General features: G+C 47.6%; 1 protein-coding gene across 1 annotated transcript in view; it reads left to right on the top strand.

Moving 5' to 3' along the window:
* Nucleotides 1-9,279, top strand: part of LOC122169969 (src kinase-associated phosphoprotein 1-like) — a 45,838-nt gene extending 36,559 nt beyond the window's left edge. Inside the window, exon 5 of the mRNA XM_042836528.1 lies at nucleotides 9,191-9,279. Coding sequence (XP_042692462.1) covers nucleotides 9,191-9,279 — 89 coding nt within the window. The remainder of the gene's footprint in view (nucleotides 1-9,190) is intronic.
* Nucleotides 9,280-18,533: the final 9,254 nt, after the last annotated feature.

Raw genomic sequence — 18,533 nt, 5'->3', positions numbered from 1 at the left:
TCCCAAGTGGGTGAGAATTCTTTGCTGCCAACATTTCGCCACATTTGTCATCTAGTGGACATCGGGGCGGTGACACTCCTCTTAAGATGGGTTTCCAGTTTGCTTTCTGTCAAGGTTGATTTAAAGGTGCTTTATTTCCGACTGTTAAGTGGAAATTCTACATCTGCTTTGAGTGCTTTCCTGGGTCTGCTCGCTCTGCTTGACTGGATGCATCAATTAATATTGGGGAAAAAATGCGCCTTATTTGGAATCGAGGACATTTTTGGTACCTTTTCTTTTCAAATGCAATTTGAATGAGTGGATCAAAAATGCATCAGTTTTATAGTGGAGGTCTTGCAAACCCACTCATACCCGAAGATAAAAAAAAACCCCAACCCAATAACAGAAAAGTAAAGCAAGATGATTGGAAAACGAGCCCACTTTTACGATGGAAAACTTGCCAGCCCTGCCAAGGGAAAGGAAGGCCAGACAGTATCAGTATTTGAATATTCTCTTTTGCTTCTTTTCTTTGATATGCAAACTTGCTGCTGATCAAAGAACTCTGGGAAGATGAGGACAATAGTGCAGAGCATGGCGGCTGGGTTCTGGCTCCTGGGTTTGATCCCATGACCAGGACTGGGACGGTGCTGTGCTCCCCTCCCCCTGGTCCTCCTGCTCAGCCCCGGGTTCACGGAGCAGCAGGGGAGCGAGGGGCACACGCACAAGCCCTGAGGTTGCAAAAATGCCATAAAATGGCTATAGCTCTGTCGCCTACAAAGCCTCCATCCCTCTTGGGTACCCCAGTATGCTAAATCTGTGGGTTCAGGCTTGGGGCAGGTGGTAGGATTTGCTCCTTTAATCTTCACTGTCTATTTATTACAGTGGAGCTCCAGGGCATCTGAGCATGGCCTTTCTTGCCAAGAGACCATAACAAATGGCTGCACTACCTCTGACACAGAGCCGGGCTTTGCGCACCACCTATCTGCGCTCTTCGGCGTTGGCTCCTTCTGTCTCCGCTTCTCCTTTTGTTAGGATGCTGATAAAACTGGAGAGAGCAGGAAGGGATGTGAATGCACAGAGCAGCTCCGGGTGACCCCAGGCACCTGCCCTCCCCCTGGCTTCCTGTCTGCCCTTGGCTCATTTGTCAGGGGGGGATGCTCACCTTGCGGATGAGAAACCGCTCTGCCCCGGGCCATGGGACCGTGACTTAGGGTAACCCTTTTCCCTTTGTTTACTCTTAGGTATTGAACCCTTTTGCAATTGCTAATTATTTTTCAATTACCCAAGACAAATGCAAAGGTTAGGGAGGTGCCATTTCTCAGTGACCCCGCTTGTCAATCGCGGCGACTCTTTATTAATGTCGGAGCTGGGTTTGTTAGATTTTTCTTGGTGGTTTTAAAGAATAAGAGAAAGCATCTTGAATTGCAGAGGTAATTGAAGCCTCTCACTGTCTGTGAATGCTATCGGAAAGTATTAGGATGGAGGTGGGAAGTTCCTTTCATTGCAACTTAGTTTTATTTTTAATGGGGGGGAAAAAAAAAGCACCTATAGATAAGGTGGAGAACCGCAGTGAACCTCAGCCTTATAGAAGAAGGCACAACAGACTTCTCCTACTCTCCTGCAAGATAATTTAATTGTTACAGTGGTGTTTTGTGGTACAACCACAGTATCAAAGCTCTTTTGCACCAATTTATAGCTTTGAAGGGCTCACAGTTCAAATAGGCAAAGAGACAGGACAGGGGATAATGGAGATGTGGTTACAGTGTGAAGTGATTTGCCCCCAGCACACCTAACATTGGAGCAAACGCAGTTTGAGAGGGTGAATTGAGGATTGAGAAAACAGCCATGATGTGCACAGAGGTCCTGGATTTGCCATATGGGTTCTACTGAATCTGAGCTGTCATCTGTATGAGAACACCCATTTTTGGCAGCTGAATGACCTTGGCTCCCTCCTTTGTTGGGTCTGGAGGGACAGGGGACGGTGGGGCCATCCAGCACCTGATGCTCAGCTTCTGTCCTCCACGCTGGGGTTCCAGGAGGCATTGGCTGCAATCTCCGTGTCAGAATTTGGGTTCCCTCCTGCGTTAAAGCTTTTAATTCAAACATCCCAGACTCCTTGGAGGGGTCTGCAGTGTGGGGTGCAGCCTGCACGGAGGGGGTCAGGGCTGCATGTGAGATGCTGCTCAGCCTTCTTTTGTAGACCTCAGTCTCTTGGTTCCCTATTGAACTGGGGAGGCTTGAAAACCCCCTGTTCTTTTCACGAGATGGATTTTGCAGCCTGTCTCCAGGCAGCTCAAAACCCAAAGGGCATCGCTGAACACACCAGCGACAAAATAGCATCTGGGGGGAGGGAACAGGAGGACAGAGGAAGATGGAAAACCTTCTATACAATAATTAGAATAAAATTGGGGTATCGAGAATACAGGGGTCAGCTTCTGTTCACACCAATATGGCTTTCACCTTGTAGAGAAAGGCCTGCACCAGGTAATTAGGTCAAGTCAATGATTATATATCTTTAAGCGAAGTGGAAGGGACTGTAATTGTGATGAAATTTGTTTGAAGAGGGAAAGCATGGGGAATTTTGTTTAAAGGTAACGAGTTCAAAGGGTAAATGAAGTTCAAGGTTCAGTTCCTGTTCACTTCTAACAAAAAAAAAAAAGAAAAGAAAAAAAAAAAGAGGAAAAAAAAGAAAGGGGAAAAAAAAAAGACCCACGCACACCAAGCAGCCAATATTTCTATCAGACGAGTTGCTTTATCTTTTGGAGAAGGGAATGGGATCATATCCCTGTAGGAAAACTGGAATTAAAACAGTGACAGCTCTTTAATGGGGCTTTCTTTCTTTAGGAGCCAACAGAAGGGTAAAACCTTGTGTAATGTTTTCTTTTCTTTTTTATCTCGTTGGTTTATTCGTCCCTTCGGAGCGCTGCTGCTCGCAGCCACCTCGAATGCAAATCGGGGACATCCCGAGATGGGGTTCTGCTGTGATATGCAAATCCCCACTTTGTTTAAGGGAACTTTTCAAGAGAGGGAAAGGCAGCTGCCGGGGCAAGCCTAGAAGGATGGGGAAAGCTTCCCAGTGTTGGGAGGCTTCAACCGATGGGGTTTCAGCTTCCCATAAAGGTCTTTGGTGGAAGTAAAGCTTTTTTTCCTGCTTGTACTGCTGAAAAGTCTGTTTTCATCCCAGGAAATGAGCAACTGAGCAAGCTGAAGAGTAGATCCCATAGCACGAGGGAGAGCTTGGACGCTCTTAGACCTGGGAGAAAAGGGCATAAGAAAATATAGTTGGTGCTGCCCCTGTGAAAGGCTGCTCTGAAGCTGTGCATGTGAGTGTAGAGAGGAGAGCTGGGTGATACGCACGTGAGGACCTGCAGCATCACTGTGTGACCTTGGGAGTTATGATTGTGCTACCAGATCTGATCTGGGCCCTGGAGGGTTGGCCCTGTCCCTTGTGCTGCTGTGTTGGCTGCAGTTGGGGTTCCCAATGCCCAGATCTGAGATTTGGGCCCAGAGTTTGCAAGTGATGCTCAAAGGTGGCTCTTCAGGGGGGTTTGGGGCGTTTGTCCCCTTGTCTGTGAAGCAGGAGAGGCAGTGTTGCTGGTGATGACTGTGCTGTTTCTGCACAGGCATTGAGCCTCGCTGCTTTTCTTCCTCATGGCTCTATTATGGGGCAGGTGCCTTGTTCTGAGCACAGCATCGGGTCATTTGACTTCATCTTGAAAGTCACTTGTAGAGGTTTAGTGCTGCCCTACCAGAAGGGGGAAAGTATCAAAGCAACCCTTGGGAGCCCCCTAAGTTGGGTGGATATAGGGGGTAACCCTAAAGCATCCCACCTCTTCATGACACTGACATTGGGCTGCGTTGCCCATGGCCTTGGGTTTTTCTCGGGGCTGATGCTGACCTGGGGATGGCCCTGCATGCGGTGATACGGGGTCCCACTCAGAGAGGGGAGAGCAGGGTGCAGCCTCACCTCCGCTGAACCCAAACTGCAAATATTTCCACTCCAGCTAAATTTACTGGAAATTCAAGAACCAACACTGGGACAATATTAATGACCTCCGAGGGTATGCAGAGTTCAGAGTTTGCCTCCTGTTTACGCCGCAGATCCTTTCTCCCCCTTGTTCCGGTTGCACCCATCCTATCTGCCGTATAGATTCTGTACCGCGGGGTTGTGGTTACGATGTGTTTCATGGCATTTTAATCTCGTTTTAGGTCTTTTTTTATTTTTTTTTGCCTGGATAAATGCAACAGCGGCTTTGTGCGGCTGACGGAGGGCGCGGGGTGTCGGGTGGGGGTCCTCTGTGAGCAGGGTGCTCCGGGGATGGGTTCAAGGTTCACTCTTTGTTCGCGTGCAATAAAAAGTCTTCAGTTATCAGGTATTTAAACCCAAATCAGCAGTTCCATATCCGTAACCTGAGCTAAGCGTTCCTCCATCTAATGGCCGCGCGGCTGTCGTTTGCAGCGAGTTGGGTGACACTCGATTTGTACTCGGTGACGGGAACAGATGGGCCTTCATTGTGCGAGCCCGCCTGTATGCAAATGTGAACGGAGTTTCACCCGGGCCCGGGCCTGACCTGACCACGCAGAGGCATTTACACCGCGCGCCCAGCCGGGGGGGCGGCCAAGGGCGATAAAAAATGGCACTCGGATAGTACCAGCGGCAGGTCAAGTTTACCATCCGTCTTGCAGAGGGGACCGCGCTGGCATCGCGGTTATTTAGTTTCAGTGTTGATGTTCGTTGCAATGAGCTCCATCATTTCACCTGTTTATGAACCCAGGATCACGGCGGCTCGCGGCAAAAACCCGGCGAGGTCGGCTCCGGGCTGCTGTGGGATGATGGGTGCCATTCCCAATGGGCGTTCTCTCATTTTCTCCTGCTGTCCTCGCCGAGATGTTTTCCTCCGTGACCCCTCCCCTCACTTTTGTGTTTTTGAGGTTTTGCTTCTGTCTCTGGGAGAACCAGAAAGCCATCAGTGCCCAAATGGGCTTTCTTTTTTTTTTTTTTTTTTTATGATTGAAAAATTGAGAAAAATGATAATTGATGCCAGAATAAACAAGCGGCATTTTAGACATCGGCTAACAATTTTGCATGTGCAGAGGCAGTGCACAATATATAATAAATCTTAACCATTTAAATGTACAACCCTTCATTAGAGTGAAAATATGAACAGCTGTAATCGCACATTTACGCCGGCGACGGAGAAAAATCTGGTTACAGTTGTCATTTTTCACGCTGATGAAGAACGGGCAGCAGGTTTCAGCACTGCTCCTGCAACGGTGGGATTTTAGTCCTCCATCCCATCCCTCCTTCCTCCCACCGCCCTCTCCCCATCCCCGTACAGCGGGGCAGCAAATTAGCGCCTTTTTGCTCCCAGCAACGCTCCGCTTCTATATTATTCTCCTGCTCATCACAAAAGTCGATTTCTCATGGCAATGGCAGAGCCTTCTCCTGCGGGACTGACCCCCCAAACTGCTGTTAGGATGAATGGTTGCACTTCTCCGGGACATCTGTTCTTGGAGGGGTGCTGGGAGCCGCGGGCTGGAACCGATAGAAAAGAAACGGTCACCGCAACTACAGCAAAGGAGGTTTGCTGCTGTAAATCTTATTGCTTGCAGCAAGTGGCCGCACGTCTAGGGGAGGTGTGTTGAGTGGCCAAAGGCTCCCCCCCCCCCCCTCCCCCTTTTTTTTTTCTTTTTTTTTTGTGCTTTCTAAAGGCTGAAATGTCCATTTTTGCAGATCTGGAGCCAGCGGCGCAATAGCTAAAACCGCTGCAGAGCATGGTGGAATCTTCCTGCCTCGTTTTTGTAGTTTATTGGTCCTTCCGTAGGAAAAAAAAAACAACAACGGAGCTCATATATATTATTAGGCAGTTGAGCCCTGTGCTCAAATCATCATGGATAGAAACGGATGGCCAGAGCTGGTGCTGATATTTGTCCAGTCGGCGCATGTCATAACTGACAGGGATGATGAAAATAAGGCACTTTGTACGTATCGAGAAATTGAGGGCTTCTGAAATGGTTTTATTCCCTCGTTTTTACTCATTGAAAAGTAGGGAGGTCATTAATTTCCCGTCCCGGAATAAGGAACTGCTGGGAACAGGCGGAAGGTTTCACACATCTATTTGTAACACAAACATCCCCGTGTGCTCTCGGATGGGCGATTGCCACCTGACCCGAAATCCACACCTTAATACACCAAATCTTTATTAAACCATCACTTAGGCGTTACTTGGATGGGCCGCGGTCACGGGCAGAACTCTCCCCGAAGTCCGAATAATTACTAAAATAAAACCAAATAAAAGGCTTCAGGACTTGGCCCATCCTTTGTGACCTTGAAATTGCTCTCTGAGGAAATCCTGGCAGGTAAAGAGAATTGGATTTATATTCTGATGTATGAAATTCCGGTCGGTTTGCGTTAAGCAGAACACGGCGCCTTCAAATTTATGGGACGAACGAAAGGATTCGTAAATGATTTTTTTTTTTCCCCCATTATTTTCTGCAGGAGAAAAAGCTGAGGAGGTAAAAGGTGGCTGTTAGGAAATTATTGCACACCCAAAAGCAGAATTTTTTACCCCCTGAAAGCAAATCTGTTAGAAAAAAAAAAACCAGAAAAAACCCAAAACACAACAAAACAACGCAACTTTTTCAAGCAAGTTGATTTCATTAATTGCTGCCCTGCCTAGAATAAAGGAGCTTTCTTTTGTTTTGCTGTTTTATTTTGTTATAAGATATAAATGCTTGGGAAGCTGGAAGGTTTCTGTTCATTGCAGGGGTTCCCTTTTATTTTATTATAAGATATAAATGCTTGGGAAGCTAGAAGGTTTCTGTTCATTGCAGGGGTTCCCTGCAATGCACTGCAGCTCCTCGTTGCTGACTCCTCCGGCTCCCCTTCAAGTGCGACTCTTTCTCGTTAAGCTTCTCAGAGAACCAATCTGGCTAATTTTCTCCACGAGCCCGCAGTGCATCTTCAGAACACTCCACTTTTATTATTTCAGCCTCACCCAGCGGCCTCCCGCTCTAAAGGCTGCAGCCCATGGGGACTGGCATCTCTTTTTGGTGCTGGTCCCCAAAATCCACCCAGGTGAGCTGGTCAGCACGGGGATGGGTTTCTGCCATGAAGTGGTGGCAAACCCTTGTTTTGTCCAGCATTTTGCATGCCCTGTTTTACATATATGTATATGTGTATATATGGATGTGTACGTATGTATGAATATACATGTATAATTTCTTTCTCCATATGTCTATCTTTCTCCATACGTAACCAATATCCATCTACACCCATCTATAAAAAAATACATGTATTTCTAATTCTCTTCTGTTCTTTTCTTCCTCCCACCCTCATTCCTGACCCCGGGGCAGCAGCCGGCGAGCCCTTGAAGTTAAGGGGTGGTGGGACGGAGCGGACCCCCCCCCCCAGCTCCAGCCCAGCTGCAGAAGGGCTCCAGGAGCCATCTGGTGGCCACGGGGCCGCTCCGCAGCCACCCGGAGGTGGGGACCGGAGGAGAGGGGAGCAAAAGGGGGGGGACCGTGTTCAAATATAAATCAAAGCCATCAGTCACCGGGAATCCGGAGAAAGTGGCACGGGATATAAATAGAGGCTATAACTGCGGTGACAAGCGGGGCTGCAGTTGTAAATACTCATTATCTTTCTTAATATGACACGGCGTGGATCGGGAGAGCTTGGGAAATTACAAAGGGAGGATAAAAATTAAAAGAAGGGCCAAGGGAACCGGGCGTTTTTAAACCTAAAATCTCCGTCCTGCTTTTCTGTAAAACAAAAGCACTCCCTCTTCCCCCCCTCCCAATTTATATTTGCTATTAATACGTATTAACTTAGCACTCTGTCTCCTCCCCAAAGCTGAGTGCGAGCCCCAAAGACATCTGTTTGCATACATTGTGTGTCAGGCAACATCAGATCTGAATAGAATTTATCTAAATTTTATATGCATGGCTTGATGTAAATTGAAATAAATTGTACGGCATACTCTGCGTGGACATATTGGTTTTTCCGTCACCGCTTGAACTTTTAACCTCGGGGTTTGAGCCGGTCACACGCTGACCCGTCTGAACTCTGCTGGTAGAGCCAAGTCTGGAGGGATGACCTTGCAGCCATGGCAACCCCGAAAGACAGTCCAGGCCTCCTGCATCCCCCCTTCCCCCCAGCCCCAAAAAACCTCAGACAAATTGGGAATGTTGGGCAGTGCATCCCGGGCACCGTCTGACGCAGATGGGAAGTTTTGCTCCCTGCTCTCAGCCCCTCTGCCTCAACTTCTGTGCAAGGATCGTGAGGATGGGGCTGGATGCCCTTCTCCCTTCCCACTGGTGCCTCAGTTTCCCCGTGGGTCGCCTAGCAGAAGTGCTTTGTGGCATACAGTAGGTGATGTCTGAGGTCTTTTTTAACCCAAGCTGTCTTATGATTCTGTGATACAAAGTGGGGGTGATTATGCCCGCTGTACCTTATGCCGAAGTACAGTCTCCATAAAGTCTCAATGGCAGCAAGCTTTGTTACAGCCTTCCTCAGAGCTCGAGCAGAAGGGGAAAGAGAATTCCACCTCCTCATTGGCATCCTGAGCTCAGGCTGTGCAGCAAAGGCCCATGGCTGTCCCCAAACCTCCCCCCGGCGCCACCCACCTCCCACAGCACAATTCTGAGCTTTATGCCTAACAAACACCAAATTCTTTTTTTTTTTTTTTAAATTTCTCAACATTTCCAGAGTGCTGCAGAGCTCCTTCCCATCGAAAGGGGCGACTGGCAATGCGTGCAGCTGCCAGGCAGATTGCTCTGTGCACGTGTTCTGCACACAGCAATAACTCCCACTGCTGCTCGTGCACTCGAGCTGGTGTTGTGCACTTGCACCCTGTGCAATGGATTAATTGCATCATGTGTGCATATAACACTGCAGGAAAGCACGTGGCAGCGTGCAGGCATGGCCAGCAGCTCCGGGTTAATTGGGGTGGCAGCGGGCACAGGGCTGTGCTCATCTCCCCACACGGCCCTTTGGGTAGTTCACCTTTGTGCCACATCTCTGCCTCGTGCTCTGCAGGAAAGGGAAAGTCTGTGCTGCAGTCCTGATCTGTGAGGCTAAATTTGGGTGAAGGGCATCTGCCTCTGCAGGAGCAGAAAGTCTGCAAAGCCAGAAATGGGTCTTGTGCAGTGAGGTTGGAGTGGGAAGACCAATGCCTGGGAGCTCATCCATTTCCATCCTCCCTCCTAGTGAACCCCCGCTCAGTTTGTGTCCCAGAAGCTTTTCTCAACTTCAGAAGTGCGGCGTTTGCTGTTGGAAGTTCTCTTGAAAACAATTAGGCAGTCTCTCTCTAAGCTCCAGAACAGAAAATGATTTGTCATCAGCACCACACGTAAGCATGTGCTTAATTGCTTTCCTGAGTTTCGGTGTCCAAAGGGCCTGACTGCGAGTTCCAGAGACCCCAGAACAGCTGTGAAAATACTCACTTGCTCTAAACAATGGGAATAGGAATGGGAACGGTGTTATCTCCTTGGCCAAAGGCCTTGGGCTGTATGTCCATCCCATCCCAGCTGCAGAGAGCTGAGCTCACAGGAGTTGGGCTTCTGTGGCTGCTGATGGCCCCGAAGATGTGGCCCAATCCTACAAGACCCCACGTGTGGGATCTTTGTCCCTGCTCAGCTCCTGGGGTGGAAGGAATAGGGTCAAGAGGTTCTGAAGGTCCCAGAATGGGAAGCAAGGAGCAGAGCGTGCATCTTTAGCACGTGCGGTTCTTTATTACTTCCGTTCCCCACCTGGGCCAAATGATGAGGGTTTGCTGATGTGTGGCGTCTCCCAGACAACAGAACTTAGAGATAATTTATTTAATAGATGCGACTTAAAAAAAAATAATTCCGGTTTCCATGTAACTGAGGGTAAGTTATATTTCATCATTACAAAGCAATAAGCAGGCGATAGATCCCTGTTTATGGCCTATTTTATCAGTATGACTTCATTGTCTTGTTTTTAAAAATTGTTGTTATGGCCCTATTATTATGAGTTAATAGGCAGAGAGCTGTAACCATAATGTAAAAGAACTTTGGCAAATCAGCTGCAATCTGTGCGACTAAGGCCCTTTTTATGCAGCGAGCACAGGGGGAGATGATGGTCCTGTGCTGATGTCCATTGCTGTGTGGGGTTGGTCGAGCTGGGGTTTGCATCTCTGCAAAAGGAGATGAAACTTTGAGCATTCTGAACTGAAAACACTCGCAGCTCTGCAGTGCTCTTTCCTTTACATCGATGATAAACCAAACTGGCACTCAGGAAAGCACAAATGTGCTCAGTAAGGCACGCACTGAAGGGCATCCGTGTTTCTGTAAGGGAAATGCAATGCAAGAAATTGGTTAGCGATGTGAGAGCTGTGAGAGCTGCGTGAGCTGCTGGCAGGAAGAAGCCAGAACCCCTGGATGTTTGTTTTGTCCCTTACCTTTACAGCTGGAGATGTGATAGCAATAGCTGAGAGGAAAGCAGCAGACATGTAAACAGCCCAGCAATTAATGTTATAGCTCCACGTTGGTGAAAATTTGTTTTTTTTAAAGTTATTTGCTTTGCCCAATGTATTTTTAATGCACTGAAATGTTGTAATAAGGGCATAACTATTTCAGGATGCTGTTGTAAAGCAGGCTGGGATGTGGGTTGTAAAGCGTCAGGAGTATTTTGTGCAAGAAACTCCCTTTGCAGATCCTTCATAGCGAAAAATAATCCTTTTCTGCTTTTGTCTTAGCTGCATGCATGTCTGGAACATGCTGTTAGCAATGGGGCAGAGCTGTTGGGAGTGGGCAGTGATGCCCTGTGAATCTTGCCTTCCATCTCTTTTTTTCATGCTGTTTGAGCAAGGAGAGGCAAGGTTTCTTCTCTGCAAACTACAGCATGACATTACAGGTGGTGGTAAGAATGTTAGAACTGGGGTGTTTTGTCATGCTCCTCTGTTGCAGTGGTTAAAGAGCCCTTCTCCATATGGTTGCTCCTAATGTCAGATTTTTACCTGATTAGTTTCCATAATTCTCCTCAATCATAGCCCAGCCCAAGTGATGATCTGGGTTCATTTTCTCATGCACGTGTTGTAGCATGCATCAACGTGGGGTTTGTAGGTTACAGCTGAGCACCCTCCTAAGCCCATTCTTGCAGGAATTATCTCAAGGAAGGACGAATATTTATTGAGAATCACCAACTCAGCATTGTTTCCTCTATCAAAATCCTGACATTTCTGCTTCTCTTTTGGCCAACTTCTTTCCCTCCCCCTTTGCTTTCAGATTCTATTAAAAACTTGGAATTATTTATCAAACTTGCCTATTCCCAATTCAAAGATATGAACTCTTGTATATTTTTAAGTGGAAAGAAGAGAGAAATGAGGGGAGAAAGATGACAACTATGATCTTTTTGACCTAGTGAGATTCAGGTTCAAATATATTCTGGGATTTTGAGCAGAATGTGGTGGATTTACTGCCTGTAGGGAGTTATTCCTGCTAAAAAACCTAACCATGTGGAAGGGTTTAGCAAGGGATCTTGGTGAACCGGAAGGAAAACCCAGTGATTCTTTTGGCTCCTTTAGAAACGTGTTGTCCTTGCAAGCTGAGCGTAAGGCTTGGCTGAGTTGGGTTTGGTGTTGTGTTGCTGGGCTGTGGTTAGTTGGTTTGGTCCTTGCAAATTGAGTATAAGTCTTGGTTGATTTGAGTTTGGTTTGGCTTGGTTGGGTGGGGTTTAGTTGGTTGAGTTGTGGGGTTGGGTTTGGTTGGGTTGTGTTGTGTTGGGTTTGGTAAAGTTGGATTGGGTTGAATTTGGTAAAGTTGGATTGGGTTGGGTTTGGTAAAGTTGGATTGGGTTGGGTTGGGCTTGGTTGGGTTGGGTTAGATTTGGTTTGGCTTGGTTGGTTTGAGTTGGGTTTGAAAGTGCCATTTGAGAGTGCCATTACAGAGGGAGGAAAGGGCAGAATGTGACCATCTTTTTTATTAAGACTGATGAGATGCAGATCTCTCGTGGCTCTCTGGGCAGTTCTGTCAATACCTTGCATATTTTCAAATACATTTTATCACCAAAGGGCTGGGGGGGACTTGAGGATTACTCAACAAGCCAAGATGCAGTAGTTCTATCGCAGTCCATCAGCTCTCTCTTCCCAGCAGCATCTGAACAAAACCCCACACTCTTTAGCTGGATAGTTCAGAGGCCCTAGAGTGAGAAATTCAGGTAGAGGGCTTTTTGAGTGTTGGAAATAAACATCCACATGCTGGTGGGTTGTGCAGCGAGTCCTCCTGGAGTAGAAGCTCTGCCATCCCCAGCGCACAGCGCGCTCATCCTGGCACCATGCGGGTGCGGGAGCGACGTGAATTAGGTTTCTGTCCTTATTGTTACTGTGTGAATGGGGGGAGTGGGGAGGGGGTGGAGGAACCAGAGCTCTGCATCATTTTCTTTGCTGTTTGCAAACCCCTCTGAATAGTGAAAAACAATGCGATTAATTTTCTCTAGCGCAATCATGCATAGATTTAATAAGCATCCAAAGGTAGGATCCATCTGTAAAGTACGCGCTGCATGCTAAATTACTTCTCTTCTGCAATTTTTTTTCTTTCCAAACCTTAATTAATTGAAGAAAAAAAAAAAATTGTTTATTAAAGTGGGAACAGGCTATGCTCTGTCTCTGCATCTCTGGTTCAAAAGTTCATACAATTCCCTGAAGGCTCATCTGCGTGTGTGTGTGTGTGTGTTTGCAATTGGGTGTGTGTGTGCACATCTCTCTCTCACTCACAGTCTTGCTCTCCCTCTGCTAGGAGACAGATGCCCAGAAAGGTGCTGTGCTTTAAAACAAAGGTTCTTTTTTTTCTTTTTTTTCTTTTGTTTTAATTTTATTTTTATTTTTTTCCTTTGGAGAGTCTTGGTGATGTGCTTAGCTTCTCTCCCACCACTGCTTGTCCTTCATCCCTTTTGGCTCACAAAGGTAAAGTCACTTCCAGTGCGTATCTTGAAGCGAATTAGCAGGGATAAGCGATGGAGGAAAAGCAGCTGATGCCACAGGTGGATCCCCAGCACGGAGGAAACTGAGGCTCCTGGGAAAGGGAAGCACTTTGGGCATGCAGGGCACACACAGGAAAAATATCCATCAGCGCACAGAGCTGCACCAGGTGGGGACATCAGGGAGAGAGGAACGTGTGTGTTGCCAAAGCCATAATCGCCTCTTGTCTTCCTTCAATGTTGCCCTCTCCTTGAATCCCTGCCTGCCTCCCATCTCCATCAGGCTCCTTCTGTTCCCCAGCAGACACCAGCTCCGGTTGCAGCCTCATTTTTTTGCTGGCTCAGCTCATCTCTCCTTCCCCTCCCATGCTGTCCGTACCCGTTCCCATCACCCCCATCCCACAGCCGCTGTTCCCACAGTGCCCCCAACACAGCCCACCTGCTGCCCCCACCCCCAGCTCTCCCCACCAATATTTCCCACGCACTTTTTCGTGTCGTCCCCTGGTGCTGTCACAGCACTGGGGGCTGAGGACTTGGTGTGCTTTGCTCCTATTTACCAAGAGCAGGAGGGCATTGAGTGTCTCACCGTGAGCTGCAGCTCAGCCATCCAAAGGTGGGGTGGGCTCTGTGATGTTGGTTGTAGGAGATGATGGAATCATTAAGATTGGAGATGACCTCCGAGATCCCCAAATCCACCCACAGCCCACCCCCGCCATGCCCCCTGGCAGTGCCACATCTCCATGTTCCTTGAGCACCTCCAGGGATGGTAACTCTCCCACCTCCCTGAGCAATCTGTGCCAATGCCTCTCTGAGAAGAAACGTTTCCTAATATCCAGCCTGAACCTCCTTTAGTGCAGCTTGAGGCCATCGTCTCTCATCCAGAGATGGATGCTTCCATGGCATCAGAGGTCTTCTCAAGATGCTCCCACGCAAACCTGGCACTCAGCTCTCAAAGATCACGTGTTTCTGAAGGAGCCACAAAGAACCCCGAGGTCAGGTTGTGGGTGGAGGTTCAGAGCTGAAGAAGTCGATTGCTACAAAGCATTTGGATGCACTGGGAGTTGGGAGGACAACCCTCGTTGAGAGGGAACAGGAGCCCTTCCCAGAAGAGTGGGCTCAGCTTGCTCAGCTTGCTCAGCTTCCCGTAAGGACTGGCGACAGTTTCAGATGGAGTGCGCCATATATTTAGACTGTAAAAAAAAGGAAATACACTTTTATTTTTTTTTTTAGTGATGTGGGTAAAGTGACACAACCGCTTTATCCGATGCAGTAAAATTTATGCTCAGTCAGATGAGATTTTTCAGGTTTTCATTTCCATGTCCGATCCACTTAAAGTTCTATTTATCGCCGGAGTGCTTTAATTTGAAATAATGGCATGATTTTTATTTTATTATTTTCATGTTGACAGTTGGCCAAGGACTCAGAACCGCGTGCCACAGATGGCACGTCGAGTGGCGTGTTGGATTATGGCAAGTCCTCCAGAATAAAAACTGCAGCTGGACTTTATAAGCCACCTGGATGAGTGATGTGAGAAAGGAGGAACGGCTGGTTCACTTTTCCAATGCATTTAAAAGAATATGTGAACCGATTGCTGTTTGGTTAGCAGAATTTAACAGGACGTGTGTCTGTGCTCAGTAGCACCTCTACAACCATCCAATTCAAAGCAGTGTTTAGTTCTGCAGACCTTGCTCCAGCAACAATCCCAAGCATTCTGAAAACCGTGGGATTATTTTTGTAATGCTCCTTCCTCTCTTGGATTCAAGTTTCCTGTCCTTTCCCACAAACAAGAGGACGAGGAATTTGGGAGGAGTGTGAACTGAAAGTTGAGATTCTCCTGCGATTGTGTTACTCCAGTTGTTGGGATTCCTGGAATATTCCAAATGCAACATCTTCAAAACATTAGCAAGAGCTGCTTGCCCTGTCCCTAAAGGTCATGTGTCCGGCAGCAGTGGAAATGTTTTCCCTGGGAAACGTCTGGCAAAGGTAGATATTTCCCAAGGCTTTCCCTTGAAAAACATCTAGTGAGGTCTGAAGAGTTGAGGAGTGGGTTTCCATAGAGAGAACTGCAGGTTGGGGCTTTGTTTGCTTTGTTGTTGGCTTTGTTTGTTTGTTTGTTTTTCCATAGGATTGAGGAATGATGGGGATCAGAACTTTAAGATTCCTTCCAACCTTCAGCCATTCCACGACTCAACCACTGTGGCACTGTGGGATGGGTAGGAAATGCTGGGCAGCACACGGTGCAGCTCCAGGACCCAGCAGCATCCTGTGAGCGCTGCTGTGGCTCCAGATGCCTCCAGGAGGGAGCCTACCCTGCATGTGCTTGCCTTGCCGTGCCCCCAGGAGGGCAGTGCCCCGAACCCCCCATCCGCACAGCCCCGCATCACCCCGACCCCTCTGCACTGCATGCAGCCACTCCGATGCTGGCGGCTGGAAATTGCTCCTTGGGAAAGGGGGTGGCGGTGGTTAGAGAAAGGGGGGGAAAAAAATGTTGAGGCCGGTGGCTGTAATCATCCTAGTTGCTGTCTATTTCCTCAGACTAATAGCAGAGCGATCAGAGTCGGGGAGTTCAAACAGAGGTTATCTTTCCCAGGTACCATCTCGCCCAACGAGAATTTGATTTTTTTCTATAGGACTTTACTCCATTAGATTAATGAAATTTCAATGAGAGCCTGGCGCCCCCTGAAGCTTTGTTAACAAAACAAATGGTGATTCTGTAGGTGTGACAGCTTGCTAGGAGAGTTACGAGAAGGTGAATACATCCTCGCAATCCACTCAGCCTGCAACACATTGATCTCTATTTAAAGCACCAATCGGATTTTTGTTAATTATAAATGATTGATCTGCAGCTCTCCCCACTCCCATTGCCACGACCACCCGCCCTCCTCGCCTCACATGTGCTCACCCCCCCTCCCCGAGCCCCCCAACGCACGCACACTTGTAACTCCTTTGCATGCTGCATGTGGAGCTTTTTTGTTTCAGAGACGGCCATAGAAGGCAAATTGCAGCAGCACCCAATGGCAGCGCTCTGTCTTTACTGTTGCTGTCAGCAGTTTCATTGCAAACCCCATGTTTTTCATGGTTTATCAGCTGAACGGTAAAACTAACTCCGCGCCGGGTGTATTTTATAGGTTTAAAGGAAAAATAAAAGAAAAGAGCTTTGAAACAAACTAAGGTGCAGTAATTAAAGCAGGGAAAACGCATTCGGCTTCAGCTGGGTTCTGATTTTATATCTGCAGGAGCTGGGAAATGAAACTGCCGTTCTTAAATCACTGCTTTAAAGGTGGGGTGTTATCGGGGTCACTGTGTGCGATCCTATGGATGGTGCGAGGATGGCTGTGGGCACAGGGGGAGGTTTCAGCTGCCTCCGCAGCCAAAAGTCTCTGTGGGTTCTGGTTTTGTTCTGGTAAAGTTACTGAGCATTGGAGCAAAGCTCAGGAGAGCAGCCCACAGCCCTGTGAGTTCTTTGGGTAGAGCTGAGTGGGCGCTGCGTGGTAGCACCGAACCATTCCGGAGCCCCAAAGCTGTGTCCATCCATCCCATGGATCTCCTGTTTTTGGGATGTGTTTCTGCTTTCAGGACTCTTCGGCATCCCCGTGGGTTGGTTTTGTTTTTGCTGGGCTTTCTGAAGCTTGGGAAGTGGGGAGGAAGATGGTCAGAGCTCCAATGGGGATCGCAGCGCCCAAGGAGCAGGGTGCCATGGCACACCTGGGGAGCTGCTCTGTGCTGAGCTGTATTCCCAAATGCATTAAAAACCCAAATGCAAAAAAGAAGGGAGGCAGTGCTTCTACAGCCTTTATTCACCAAGATGGGTAAGAAATCCCACTGTCCTTCCTCAGACCCCCTCCAAAAAAAACAACCTTGTGATGTGGGGGTCCGACCCAACCCACCCCCCAGCGATGGGTTCCACACGCAAAAGCTGGGCAAAAAAAAAGCAAGCTACATGAAATGAATGCAGCAACATTTACCATAATAGTGATATGGATGGCGGAAGGTGTTATTAAAGATGTCCCCCATGAGATACTTAGTGGGGGAGAATCTAAATTAAATGTGCCGGGTTGATTACTTAACGCTCAGATAACAGCTCGATGGGTTTTGGTCGGCCCATGCAGGCTCAGTGCTGTGCTGGGGATGGAGTGGGGCAATGGGGGCCCTGGGGTGAGCCCCACTTTGCTCCTTCCCATTGCTTCTCTGCGTGTTCTGACTTTAGGGAGCGCCAGGCGAATGCGTTCGACATCTATTTGTGTCATTAGGAGCTAAATTCTGCCTCTGCCGACGATGATAAAAAGGTGTTTAATCGTCTGCACCCCCTTCAAAGGCAGCAGAGAGGAAGGGCGCAGACATGGGGGAGGAGGGGGGATAGTGCAAAAATGTGGTTTTGCTGCCCCAGATGTTTTGGTGCTGATGTGGGGAAGCTGTTGATTGCTCCGAATGATGGGATACCTTTGATTTCAGCAGTTGATGTTGGGAGATATTTAATCCTTTTCCCGTTGTCTTTTTGAATCGCCTAACGAATGATTTTCATTAGCGGGGCTGTAATTTATGCGGTCCCAGCGGGCTCTACCAAGGTTAAATAATTTAAAGGAATAAAACCCTTATCTGATGTAATACAGCTAATGAAGTATATTAGACCCTCCGCGGCAGCGCGGCGAAGCAGCATCCGCGCGCGAGGGCACAAATCACGGCGTAAATATCCAAATGCAGCAAGATGCTGTGGATTTTTTAAAGATGTGCCATAAAACGAGATTAACGCCGGGATGCAGCCCCCGTTCTCCCGAATTACAAAGGGATATCATGGGATTGCAAGCGACGCTCCCATAAATAAAAAATCAATTCTTAATGATGAGGCAGGCTTGTTTTAGCGCATTACCCGGGTTAAATGGGAGCACGCAGAAACAGCGCGTCCTATAAGACCGGCGGAATCATTGTGTATTAATATGATTTAGAGAGCTGCATACCTCGATGGAATAATTGTTATTATATCTATACAGCCAGATGGCACTCGGAGTAAACAGCCATGGAGCACCTCCGGCACCGCCGCGCTCGGCAGCGCTCAGGTGTTGGCTGTGCAGCCTTCACGTCCCCCGTTTTTGGGGTAAAAAACACCGAAATAGGGGTGTTTTCCTTTTCCCATACATATATTTTTTAATACATGTGTTTTTATTACTCTCTGCTGCAAAGACTCCTTAGGAAAAAACTTCCAGAGAGTGAATTCAGCGGTGAAAAAAAGGCAGAATTCAGTGCCGCCTGGTTTTGTTGTACACATTTACGGTGACAGATGTTTAAAAAGCCCTTTCAGCTGAAGAGCTTCGGCTCCTTTTTTCCTTCCTTCCTTCCTTTAAAAAAAAAAAAAAAAAAACAAAAAAAAAAAAAAAAAACCCAACAAAAAACAAAGAAATGAACGTTCAGAAACTTAATTAGCCGAAAAATAAATGGAGCGCTGAGAAATGGGGACTTAAAATCAGGAGCTTCTGTTAATGTTAGCATCGGTGGATTGCAGTGGTCAAGTTGGGCTTTGCATTGCAGGGCTTCTGTATTCTATATTCTACATTCTACATTCTATATTCTATATTCTATATTCTATATTCTATATTCTATATTCTATATTCTATATTCT

Source organism: Centrocercus urophasianus, unplaced genomic scaffold, assembly GCF_019232065.1.
Source record: "Centrocercus urophasianus isolate 14NV4802_14NV808 unplaced genomic scaffold, USGS_Curo_1.0 seq_61, whole genome shotgun sequence".
In the NCBI taxonomy this organism is placed as follows: Eukaryota; Metazoa; Chordata; class Aves; order Galliformes; family Phasianidae; genus Centrocercus; species Centrocercus urophasianus.
The sequence above is the reverse complement of the archived record's forward strand: the minus strand, read 5'-3'. Positions and strand labels throughout refer to the sequence as shown.